Raw genomic sequence first — 12939 nt, forward strand, 5'->3', positions numbered from 1 at the left:
CCTTCATACTCACCAGGACAGTTTATTTTCTGGACAAAGCACTTCATGCTAGCAGTTTATTTTTCCAAAAGTATTTATGCTAAGAACTGAAAAACAGCTTTTCTTTTCAGCAGCTATTTTGTGATTTTCCTTTGTACAACTCTGGTGATAACAACTGAAAAGTCCTATTTATATAATTTTTCATTGTCTACCCCCTGAATTGTTTTTACTTTGACTTGGCAGCCTGCATAGCGGACAATCCTAGTAGGATATTTAGTATATATATGTCGGGTTCTCAAGGGCTATGGCTTTTGCCAGATGAAGCACTTTTGATTTTGAGGCTGATGAAACACGGTGCTATTATTGATCTGTACATGACACAGCCTGTCTCTCTGCTGGCAGAGTGTAGCAACATTTATCCAGGAATTTGTGAAATGTCACTTGGATCATGTTCGTAAGGTAAACTGGGCAAAAAACAGGATCCAAGCTGAGAATCTATGTGGAATTGGACGTGACTGTCTTATCCCTATGTCCTATATTCTAGCTCAGGCGAGTGATATTTGTTAACCCAATGGCTGCGGTTTTTATATTATGTTTCAGAGAAGTATGATTATCATTTGAAATACCCTGTCCAATAAAGTCATACTATTTTTCCACTCTGTTTTCAAATGCACTTGGGATCAGAATATTTTAAGTCAGTAAATGTGATCTGAACAACACAAGTCAATAATTTCTGTTCTGTTTGTAGCAAATTGATAGTTCTCATACATCACAGAATAAAAGAATCTGCTTATATTCCCTGTAGGAATTCCCTTGCTAGTCTCAGTTCACCTACAGGTGTGTGGGAGAGAGGGAGAGAGGGAAAGAGAGAGAGCCTGTCTCATTAAAATCTCAGCATGCACTGTGGTCACAAAATCTATGGCTTTGATCTCATGGTAATACTATCCAAAAAAAATTCCTGCACTGTACATGTTTTCAAAATGTTTTGGTATGCATTTCAAAAATAACTGAATTATTTATTTTAGAATGTACAGATTTTTTTCCAAGAAACTAAACTGTCAAATCAAATGTGAAACAAGTTTTTGTTAACTAATAAGAAGCAAAGGCTTGGAATAAAAATTCCAAATTCCACATTAGGGCAATACCTTGATGGAGACAACCAAAATGTTACTAATAGGGCGTTAGCTTTTGAGGTTGCCGGAAATATTCATCAGACCAGAAGGCAGTAAAGAAATCTAGCTGGGAAGAAGAAGCATGCAATGGCTGGTCCTCTGTTTTTGAAAATATAAAACCTAGATAATACCTAAGGAACTGTGGTGAGGGATGCTCATCATTGGGCACATTTCCTGGCCATGCTGAGGGATCACCACTGGCTGCCTATCAGCCACCGAGCCAGCCCTAAATCAACTGAACCAGATAGAAAACTATTTCTCTCAACTGCCTGATAAGGGCAGTGGGATCAGCAAATGGTACCATGTTAGATTTGCCACAGCTGGATGATGATGATCAGCTTTCAGTAACATGGTGGTAGGCTTCTTTTACTGGTGGCGCCAGTGTTGTGGAGTGCCCTCCATGTTGTAATATGAGATGCCCATCACTATTGGCATTCTGTCGGCTGCTGAAAACACACTTCTTTAGGCAAGCACTCCTCTGAGCTTGATCTTCTGATCTTATTGTTTTAACTGCTTTTAAGTGTTTTGTCATTCTTCTTAACTTATTCATTGTATATTAGGGATGCTCTAGATTTGGATTTTATTTATAATTTTAAACTGTTAAGAAGCTATATAAGCATATGACTGGTATATAAATTAATAAATAATAGCAATAGTTCCTTGGTAAGTGATAAACAGGAATACGGAGAAAGCTTTGTATACACAAAGCCAGAGATTAAATGTAGGTGATCAACTATTGTATGCTTCTTTCTATCACTTGTAGGTGTGCAACCTGGAACCTGCATGGCACCTAGTAGCTTCATTGGACTGCCTGCTTCCTCCCATGGTTCCTCTTTCACACATAGAACCCCAAAAAATCCTGGGAACAATAGTTTACTCCTCAAAGAACTACAATTCCCAACACCCCAAACAAACTACAGTCCCCAATATTCTTTGAGGGAAGCCATGGTTCAAACATGCTTCAGCATAAGCTGTCTCCTCCCCCTGTTTTTTTAAAATTTAAAATTGAAAAACCAATCTACCCTGATGAAGCATTCAGGGTGGGCATCAAGGTGGGCACAGTTCTTTATAACATTTTAGTTGCCTAATGAATATGCCATCCAAATGTAGATTTTGCTAGCTAGCATTTGCCCTGGCTTTTATACAAAATAGACAATTTTTTCATACAAACTTACCAATAATATTCAGATGACTGAAGCTGCAAATATTTGACCATGTGCCACAACTGATATTAATAAACGAAAACCTGAACAGTGGGAAATTGGCAGAAAACAATCATTTTTTTAGTTTGATTACAATTCCATTTAATATTGCTATCGTTACTAATTGAAACTTGCCAAATTTTTAATCCTTACGTTTTTATAGCACTTTTCAATAATTTGGAGCATAATTTGGAGCGTCTTAATCACTACAACAACCCTGTACAGTAGGTCAGCCTTATTATCTCTGTACAGTGGTACCTCGGGTTAAGTACTTAATTCATTCCAGAGGTCCGTTCTTAACCTGAAACTGTTCTTAACCTGAAGCACCACTTTAGCTAATGGGGCCTCCTGCTGCCGCCGCGCTGCCAAAGCACGATTTCTGTTCTCATCCTGAAGCAAAGTTCTTAACCCAAGGTACTATTTCTGGGTTAGCAGAGTGTGTAATCTGAAGCGTATGTAACCCGAGGTACCACTGTATTGAATATTGGACACTGAGTATTCTTCCTTCCCCCTTAGTGAGTTTATGGCTTGGGAAAGATTTGATTGCCTTGCATACAGCCTCCACCCTTGGTCGTTACTTGAGCGCCATTAGTTTGGCCTGTACGGATGTTTTCTAAACTGTATCGTAGCACTTCGGTGCATGCAGTGATTTTTATCCATTGCTGAGTGATTTCCTCCCACCATCAAATCCCCTGCCAAGTCCATAAAGAGTACCCTCCTAGCCCGAATGTAGTTCGGCACATGAAGTGTTCATAGAACCATTTAGGCAGACCCTCTCTTTGATAGGAGATAAAGATTGACAATGTAAGCACTCAGCGGGGAGCAGGCTAAGTTGCTCAGAGAGTTAATTCTGTAGCTCAGAGCCAAATGGCTCATCAGCACTGAGCCAGAGTACAATCTTGAAAAGCCTGGTAACTGAAGGCACAGGTGGAGTTTGACAACAATATTGTGGCCAGGATTGGCAACTATAATTTGCCAGTGGAAGTGTGCCTGGCTTCCCTCCCTATTAGCCCTGGTGAGATTCTGCTTACTGTCGCAGGCTTTTCCACGTTGCAGGAGACGGGTGAAAAATTTAAATGGTTTCCTCAAGCTGTTGGATAAACAGGAGTCCTTTAAAAGTGAGAACAACAGATGCAGAATTAACAAGAAAATGATTGTGTCCATTTTAATTTTCACTTGCGTTTACAGGTTTGATGGGATTGGGGACCTCAGGAGTAAGGTCTCAAAGCATTTTTATTGAACAGCCACAGATTTCAGGATAATGGTAGCAGAAATGTCATCCAGAACATCTTATGTGGCTTGGTATCCTGTTTTATTCTCACCATTTTAGTATGAATGAAAGTCAAAGATATATAGAGCTTTGTACTTTCTCCAGCAGTTAATAGCCACTTACTTTTGTCCAGAGGTGCTATTATTATCATGATTTCTCAGTAGTATGTATATGTTTACTTGTGTTAAAAATTATTGAGAAAATTAACAATAGCTCAGTCCTAGAACACAACGTTTTTGATTTCAAAAGATCTCGGGCTGAATTCCCAGCATTTCCAGGTAAGTTTAGGAGAGACCACTGTTCTGTAAGCTGCTTTGAGAGGCTTTTTGGCTAAAGGGTACAGGATTCATGCCAGTAAGTAAATACCTATAATTCTGAGCTTCGTGGGCCATTGATAGGAGACAGCTTCCTACATTCCATGCAGTGTAACGTTATTACAGCTGAAGAAGAAGGCAGTGAAATGCCTGAGCTGCATGGAAGCAAAAAAAAAAGGGGGGAGGAAATATTGTATATTTTTCTATTATACTCATTGCACAAGAAGAGTTTAGAGAAAATGCTGCTTCCACTCCTAAAAGAGAACTTAATGCTGCAAATGAATTTTCAGCATCCCCTTATTTTTTTGTGCATGTACAAAGTCATTTGGAAGACTATATCCTTTGGTTACATTCAATTTAAATAATCAGAAGCAATTTTTAAAAAACCCTTAATATTATGTTACTATTATGTTAATGTCTGTTTCTCCATATTTTTGTTAGCTATGTGGAAAACAGATGGAAGCATCCATCGCCCATTCCATAATGAGTATATTTGTGTGTTACCTGAAACATATCAATACTGAGCATTGCTGCTGTTAAATTTGTAATGAGCTGTAGGGGCTGTGAAATTCCCCGACTGGCTCTCATATAAGTACTTCATTTACAGCACTTAGATGTGGCAAGATGCTGGATAATAACGTAGTAAAGCCAGCCTCTACTTTCAGATGTGCTAACCTAATTTTGCCATTCTGAACCTGTTGTTTTCCTTCCTCCAATATTTGGTGTGAGCAGCAACGGTAGGGCAACTGAACTGTAATGTAACATCCAAAGATATCGTCTCGTGTCATGCCTAAGTGGCACATTGGTGCCTACAACAGGATTTTGACCTTATAATGGACAGTGAGCTTAAAGGTATCGCATTTGCCTGTGTTCACATAAGTGTACATATTTGGTTTTGTATAAAAGATACTATAAAAGTTCACTCAATAAGCCAGAACCAAATGTGTGATTATACATCTACAGGCAGTGACCATTTTAGGCTCGTCTAATTGTCATGTGACCGCCAATGGGCGGGTCCTTTTGGACCTAGAAGAAGGTAGAATGGGAGCATAATGAGGTAGGCATGATCACGCATGATCACCCAGAATGCAACTCTGCACAATTTGGGGGTTACCTGTACTTTGATTACAGGATGTATGTAGTAGATAAATGCAATAATGTCTATAGCCAGATTTATATGGTTATATAAATTCTAACCAATAATAATAATAATAATAATAATAATAATAATAATAATAATAAAATTTATTATTTATACCCTGCCCATCTGCCTGGGTTTCCCCAGCTACTCTGAGCAGCTCCCAACAGAATTAAAAGCACAATAAAACATCAAACATTAAAAACTTCCCTAAACAGGGCTGCCTTCAAATGTCTTCTAAAAGTTGGTTGTTTTATTTCCTTGACATCTGATGGGAGGGCATTCCACAGGGTGGGCACCACTACCGAAAAGGCCCTCTTCAAAGGAGCATAAGAGCCTTGTGCCCCTGGTCACTTGTGCATTCAAGTAAACAGTTCACAGTAGCTATGATGAATTCATTGGTCCAATTCATCTGAAAGAATTCTAGCTCTGTGGGATACTGGTTTAATTTATATTTATCTCTGATAATCAGCAACTTACAATTAGTTTTATTACATTAATTAGTTTGTTAGTTTATTGATGTTCCTTTCTGCTAACACTCAGAAGCAGTTCATAAGAAGTGTACACACAGTGTTTTGATTTTTAAAACCACAAGTTTGCACATTCGTGGAACATACATAAATGTATTAATGCCATACATTAGTTCGCTCTGCCATTCCTAAACTTCCCTTCAGTGCCCTACTATATGAAGCTACGATCAAGAACTTGATTTGGCCCTATTTGAAAAGCAGGGAGAGAGGGGAGACGCTTTGAGAGATAATTTCAGGATTATTTTCTTAATGGATGACTTCTTTAGATGGGTCATCTTCAGTTGGTGGCCTGCTTAACACATTTTTTGATGTGTTGCCAAATTGAGACTTTTATTATATATGAGAACATAATAATATCAGGATTTGTCATAAGTTTCAGCATTTAATTTCCACACGTGAGGTGAAAGTTTGCAGAATCATCCTTAAAACGTGTTAGTGTGATCTTTTGAACTGAAACTACAGTGTGAATCCCATTGGCAGGAAAAAATACTTACAAATGTGTGGTTTTTTTAAGGCAAAAAGCAGTATTATCAACAGGAACATACCTCTATTTCTCTGTTGGGATGTAGTTTAAACACTTCATTAGAGATTGGCATTTTCGGTACCTTTAAGCATCTTTAAAAGCTGCTTTGTTAATTGCAAACCATATTTAGTATGACCTCATAATAATGTAGCACACCTCAAGTGTCATGGCTGTCTATGCAGCATGTGCTAGAGCAGTGCTCATTTATACTAGACAACTGAACTTCAAGGGGAGCAAAATCTTGATAGGCAATTAGCAGTAATTAGGAAGATTCAACTCAATGAGATGTCAACATTGGATTGCTTTAAAAAAAGAGTTGAATGTCAGGGACTTGAAAATAAAGTTTTTCTCTCGCTGACATACAGGTATGGCATATGAAATATGAAATGTTAATTTAACTTTTCTGCTTATTATTCATGCACAATATTATTTTGTCATTCAGCTGCTACTCTGACAGAGTGCAAGGGGTGTTAAAACAGTGCTGCTGGAATAAAAGATTAATCTACCACTGGCCAATTAACCAAAGGGTACTTAATGGTCTCTAAAGGCTGATGAAGTCTAGCAACTAGCTAAAGTACTCGTTAAAAAGTCCTCTGCATTACCTTCATTTGCTTGACATTTTGCGAAATACACTGTTATCTTTCAGTAACTATCTGGAAATAGTTTATAAATGTGTAATCTTGGCAGCTCTTACGAAACTGAGCAACTAAGGATATTCTTTCCCTCCCTGCTCTGTCCGTCTTATCTGACAAGGTGGCCATTTCTCATTTCCATTTTTCTCCATGTAGTTATGTGGTAGAAGAAAGACTTCCTTTCTTTCCTTTCCTTGCATGAAAAAAAATATGCACCTTGGAATTCCAAGTTATTAAATTATTATAGCCTCTTATCTGAAGGCAGTAGTGGCCTGATGTCCCACATCTGTTGTTTTTTCATAAATATTTTACCTATATGAAGCTCCAAATCTGCAAGAAATAGAAGACCATGGGTATACTTACCTAGTCCCATTTGGTGCTATAATTTTGCAGAGTTCTGTGTAAATTTATAACTGCCGCAACACTTAACCATTCCAGCCTGCCTTGCATCCTTCCTGTCCCCATAAAAACTACTTTCAGTCTCTCAGTTCCTCTATGGCATTCCCTTCATATGCCGCACAGATGATCCGAGCTCCAATGTCAACTAGAGAGGACTCGGTATAAGTGATGCTGGAGGAGTCAGTAGGATAATCTCTGGAGGAAAATCGAATGACCAGAGAAATTACACTCTCAGCGTTGGAATATGCTCAGATGTTGATGGGAATTTCATAACATACACTAAGGTAGCTAAACGTTTTAAAGTGGTGCGTTGTGCTTTCAGTCGCATAATGCTGGAGGCTACAACTACAGATGGAGCGCTTTGATCAAATAACAACTTAGGTGCAATGACCTCCCCGAACTCTCCCTGTAATACATTGCTTTTAGTGTGTTGGTAAATGTATTATCATTGTAAAGATGAAACATACCTTAGAGCAGGGGGTAGGCAGCATGGTGCCCTCTGGATAGCTTATGTGGTTTGGGTGATTTGTTTCATTAGTTTCAATGAGACTAAAGCATAAATTATTGTGTTTATTATTTGTATACTCTCCTATTCCCACACATGGTATACAACATAAAATCACAGTATAAAAATGCAAAATACATAATAAAAACAAAAAACCACCCAATAATCCCCCCTCCACACCACCTTTTAAAAGGGGATTGGATGTCAACCAGCCAAAGGCCTGGTTAAAGAGGAACGTTTTGCCTTGCTCCTAAAGGTGTATAATGAAGGCGCCCGGCGAGCCTCCCTGGGGAGAGCATTCCACAAACGGGGAGCCGCTGCAAAAAAAACCCCGTTCTTGTGTTGCCAGAACTTCTGGACCTCTCGTGGAGAAGGCACACGAAGAAGGGCCTCAAATGATGGATCTCAGGGTCCGGGGAGGTTCATATGGAGAGAGGCAGTTCTTGAGGTATTGTGGTCCTGAGCCTCAATGCTTAGACAGGACCACATGGCACAAGCTCAAATTCTTCTTGTGGGCTTTCCATGGGTATCTGACTGGCCACTGTGACTGTAAGACTAGACAGGCCTTTGCTTTGGCTGATCCAAGCAGAGCTTTTCTTATGTTCTTTTTTTTAAAAAACCCTACAATTTTCCATTTCAGACAATTATTTTAATAAAGGTGTCAGAATAGGGGTGCATGATGCAGAATGTGGCATTTGGTTAAATTATTTTTCTCCAACCTTTCTTAGAATAAGATATAAACAGCAGTGTAATCTACCACACAAAGATATGATTCAAAGCTAAAGCCTTTCTTCTAGGGGCGAAGCCTTTGGTAAAATAGTTTACTTGAGAGCTTAGAGGAAAGCCTGATCTACAAGAAAACCCTACAGACATACTCGGTTATGCAGAAGCTTTTTACAAAGCATTACTGCATCGAGTCAGTTTTTAAGGCATTTTACTTAATAATATCACTGTCTCCAATTTAAATTCTAGTACCTTAATTATGGTTTTGCTGTTGCTCCTGGACAATATAAAACACACACACAGGTAATTAAAATCCTCTGAGGATCACTATTAAAAGTATATCTACAGAAAAGAAATTGGATGTTTTTTTGTCTACAGCTGCTATCCTAACCTGCTGCCAGTTACCTAGAGAGTTTTTGGAATAATGCATGCTGTTTACACTAACTTCAGTCAGCTTATCCATACATCTGCTGGCTTTTGCTATTATCTACTGAGTTCATCAGATCAGCAAAGAAGTGTATCTTGATTATCTTGATTAAGCAGAAGCCCTCAGCTACCACCCCCTACTATGTGTTTAATACTAACGTGCCAGTCCTTTCTTTGTCTAATCTAAATTATAACATGACCTATCATTAAGTGCTAAAAGAGTATTCCCAAGGTATGTACTATATGAAAGGTCTATTTTAATGCTATTACAAGTTTATATAAATAGGGTAGACATGAAGATCATTTTTACTATAAATCAATAGCTATTTATATATTTAGTTTCAATTCTGCTGGAAGGTGCTTTTGTTACCTGTCCAGAGCCCTTGAGATAGGGAAGACTAGATCTTCCAGCAGAATTGAAACTAAATAAGAGATCTGAACAGAAGGCACCTCAACTCTGTGATTCTAGATCTACAAGCTATCCTTTCTCAAAGGCTCAGAGCAGATTACAAAAGCAAACACCATCCATCAGAACATAGTAAAATATATTCAAATGCAGTGAAGTTTCCCCAAGCTTTCTTGACTCTTGAGCTGTAAAGGCTAGCTTAGACAAGTAGGATGTGTGCTCTGGAAGGTTTATACTGGGAGAGACTTCCATACTTTTCTTCTTCTGAAGATATCCCACAAGGCAGAGAGGTTTAGGATCAGGGTTTCCTTCTCCTAGATGGGCTCCCTTTCCTTGTTGATGAGTGCCATCTGCTACTCACTTCCCTCTACAGCACGTGCTGTTAGACCCACTATGGGTCAATCAACCGGACCCTATCTTTGCATGCAGGGGAAGTCCCTAACTCACTGAGGGTTTGAGACCCATCAGCTACCTTCACCTGGGTTAGCCAGCCTGCTGAAGCCATTCCCGGTGTGTGTGCCTGCTGTCACATGCTGACAGCTTCTAGGAGCCACAGGTGAGAGAGCTGAATGAGGGTGGGGACCAAAGGTGAGCAAAGTACCCCCGCCGGCACGACACGTCTGACACCAGACATATTATAATTTATCTGTGTGTCTTTCCTCCTCACTGAATTAAAAATAAATACTATATAGCTCTGGTTTGTGTTGATCATATATTGTACACATACCTCCATCAACCCTACAGTAAAATTATTCAGCTCAAAAGAAAGCACTGCCCTATTTTAAACGAGCCCTGTGATTCCCCATCTTCTTCTAGTCTTTCAGGTTCAGTAGTAGAGAACAGGAGATATGCACACATGCACACACACACACACAAATGATTTAAATGATAAAATATGAACATTATCAGGTGTCCTGATGTTTTTAAGGCGAGAGACATGGCAAATTTAGTGAAGACATCAATGAAAAGGAGCAAGAAATGAATACATGAGTCTTAAGGCTTTGTGGAGAAAATAAATGTTGGGTAAACCCACTGCCTCCCGCTTTTTCTCTGGGGCGGCTCATTGTCTGTTTTAATAACGCCCCAATATTTCCTTCCAATTCTTTTTTTAATGTTCCCTTTTCCTGTCTACATTCTTTGCTTTTGTGCATGCCTCCTAAGTCCTTTCTTCTATTTCCTGCCTTCTACCTTCAGATTAACATTATAGTGTATCTGTTTCTTATCTCCTTATTTCAGTACAAAATATAAAGTAGCTACAGCTAGCTGTTTTAAATGGTAGCATCTTTTGCAGTGTCTAATTGGGAGTCTTCACAAGGGAAGTTTTTTGCTCCTCTGAGAGATTGCAATACCATTTTGTCTAATTGTTCCTTATGTTAAACTACCATATTATAAGCATCTTTGGAATATTAAAATAGTACTATTGTTGAGCTCTTAAGGAGCCTTCGGCTGTTATGCCATTAAAAGCTTGGTGGCTTTCTGCTGACTACAGTCTGGTAAAAGATTATTCCAGCTATTACAGAATAAAACATGTTCCTATATTCCACAGCATAGCAAAATTAAGGTAAATACTGAATACTTCATTTTACCATTTTAAGACGCACGCTGCAGCACCATTTCACATCGCATAAATGCTCCTGATCCGTTGTCAGTCAAGTTCAGTAAGACTGAAATAGTTTATTTGCTTGCTATTCATATGAACTAAATCCCTAACAAGCCTCATCTGCTAATTGGACTTAACATTTATGTTGCTAAATGAGAAGCATTTTGGCTGCAGTGTTGGGTGGTAAGACCTACCCAGTGGAATAAACAACTAACATCTGCTATCTTGTCGTGCTCCAGCTTGGCTTTTACCAGTTAAGTACATCAGCCCCAGGGTCAAGGTTATGGAATTTGTGGTTTCCTGGCTCTTGTGTGTACATGAGGAACGGAAGAAGCAACAACATAAAGACCAGCCAAACAGAAGTTCTGCAGTGCATATGGTCTATTTTGCTTTAACCTCCACAAGTCCTACAAACCTAATAAGTCAAAGCACACTGCTCCATAGCATTCGTCAATAGAATATTCATGTGAACTTATTCCAGCGGCCATTACATTCAATCCACATTTCCTACATAAAGTGAAATCTGAGAATATGTCACTGTTTTCACATACACATCACAAGGAATATCAGTGGCAGTGGTGAACAGTATTAACTATTCTTTAAAGCATCATTTTCCTCTCCCCTTTGATGGGCAAATATCACTAAAGGCAGCCTGTCTCCTTTCTCTCTTCCTCTTTAATATGGTTGTGTCTGTTTTGCAACCAGTGAAATCAGCCAACCCATTTGCAATTTGGACAATGCACGGTGCATATGTTGTGTTTCGTAATGCTAAACTGTAAAATTATACAGCATGTTGGTCTCTATTGCATATTGAACACAACTGTCGCTATTATTACTTTCTTTGGAAAACAGACACTGACGTCCAACCTGACTGAGTTGCAGCGAGAAAAATCAGATTTACAAGGGAAGTTGGACCACCTGACCCAGTCTATGAAATTGAGAGAGGGTCTGTCTCCTGTGACATCTGGCCCTACTGGAATGACACCAGCAACTCCATTAAAGAATGTAGATTTGGAAATGAAGCAGTTGCAGTGTAAACTGAAGGTGACAGTCCACGTTATGAAATTATTATGAAATTTGCACTTTTATGTCCTAAAGAGAGTATCAAGCGCTGAAAGACCAAAAATAAAATGCATCTTGCGGCTTAGGTAAATTTGCTATTAAATGATGGTCACACAACCATAATTAAATAAGAATAACTTAACATTCAGTCAGATGAAATTGAACTGGCTCGCTTCATCTGTTCAAAGATTAGAGAAAATAAATCAGATTCAGGACTATGATTAAATCTGGCTTGTTGAAAGTGTTAGGCTGTGTTTAAGACAAATCATATGATTCCAGTCCTTACAGTATAAGAAGTGAGATTTAAAATTGCTATATTCACTGGATATATGTGTCCTATGAAGGATATAAATCACCATTACAGCTGTTTGAGAGGATAGTGACCTCCTTGCATTTTGGGACAGTATGAAAATATAATCTAGAAGAAAGAGGTCCCTGTAGTCATATTCTCTTCAACCCTCTGTTGCTGCCCACTACCAGAAACAACTTCCTTTCTGGAACACCTGTCTGAAAGTCTTTCTAATGTTTCTGGGAAAGCCTCAAGCCTAATTGGAAAATGCTATTGACTTTCAACAGTATTGGTGAACATTTAAAAAACCCAGCATGACTCCACCAATCACATTTATCACAATGATTATTTTGCATTCCTGACTTCTTGAAGGGAGTTAGAATTGCTGTATGGAGGTTAATCTTAATGGAAACATTGGCAATATCAAAAAGTACATAGGGAGCACAGGTTGGAGAAACAGAAAGGAAGAGTACATGCAGGCTGAAGGTTTTGTGATATTTGAATGTTGATAGTGACATGGAATAGGTGTTGTATTAGCAGCTACAAGATGAGATTGTGGAATAGCTGGAATTGGATAGGCTAGGAGTAACCAACATGGTGCCCCTCCCATACTGTTGTTGCACTGTAGCTCTGATAATCTCTGACTGTTGTCCTTGCTGGCTGGGGCTCATGTGAGCTGGATTTCAATAGGACCTAGACTATCCCCAGTAGCCGTTGGCAGGGCAGGCAGGACAAAGTTACGTTCTTGTCTTCCCAGTGCTGAGCAAAA

The 12939-nt window shown here is 38.9% G+C and overlaps 1 protein-coding gene across 8 annotated transcripts in view; it reads left to right on the plus strand.

Moving 5' to 3' along the window:
• LOC128405330 (endophilin-A1) overlaps positions 1 to 12939 on the plus strand; it is a 277258-nt gene that overhangs the window by 120030 nt on the left and 144289 nt on the right. For all 8 annotated transcript variants that reach the window (XR_008328267.1, XM_053371855.1, XM_053371856.1 and 5 more), the window contains one exon: positions 11672 to 11863. Coding sequence is in view for 7 of the 8 variants with exons in the window: in XM_053371855.1 (XP_053227830.1) it covers positions 11672 to 11863 (192 nt within the window). In the remaining variant the exon portion in view is untranslated. The remainder of the gene's footprint in view (positions 1 to 11671; positions 11864 to 12939) is intronic.

This window comes from Podarcis raffonei, chromosome 17 (genome assembly GCF_027172205.1).
Source record: "Podarcis raffonei isolate rPodRaf1 chromosome 17, rPodRaf1.pri, whole genome shotgun sequence".
Lineage (NCBI taxonomy): Eukaryota > Metazoa > Chordata > Lepidosauria > Squamata > Lacertidae > Podarcis > Podarcis raffonei.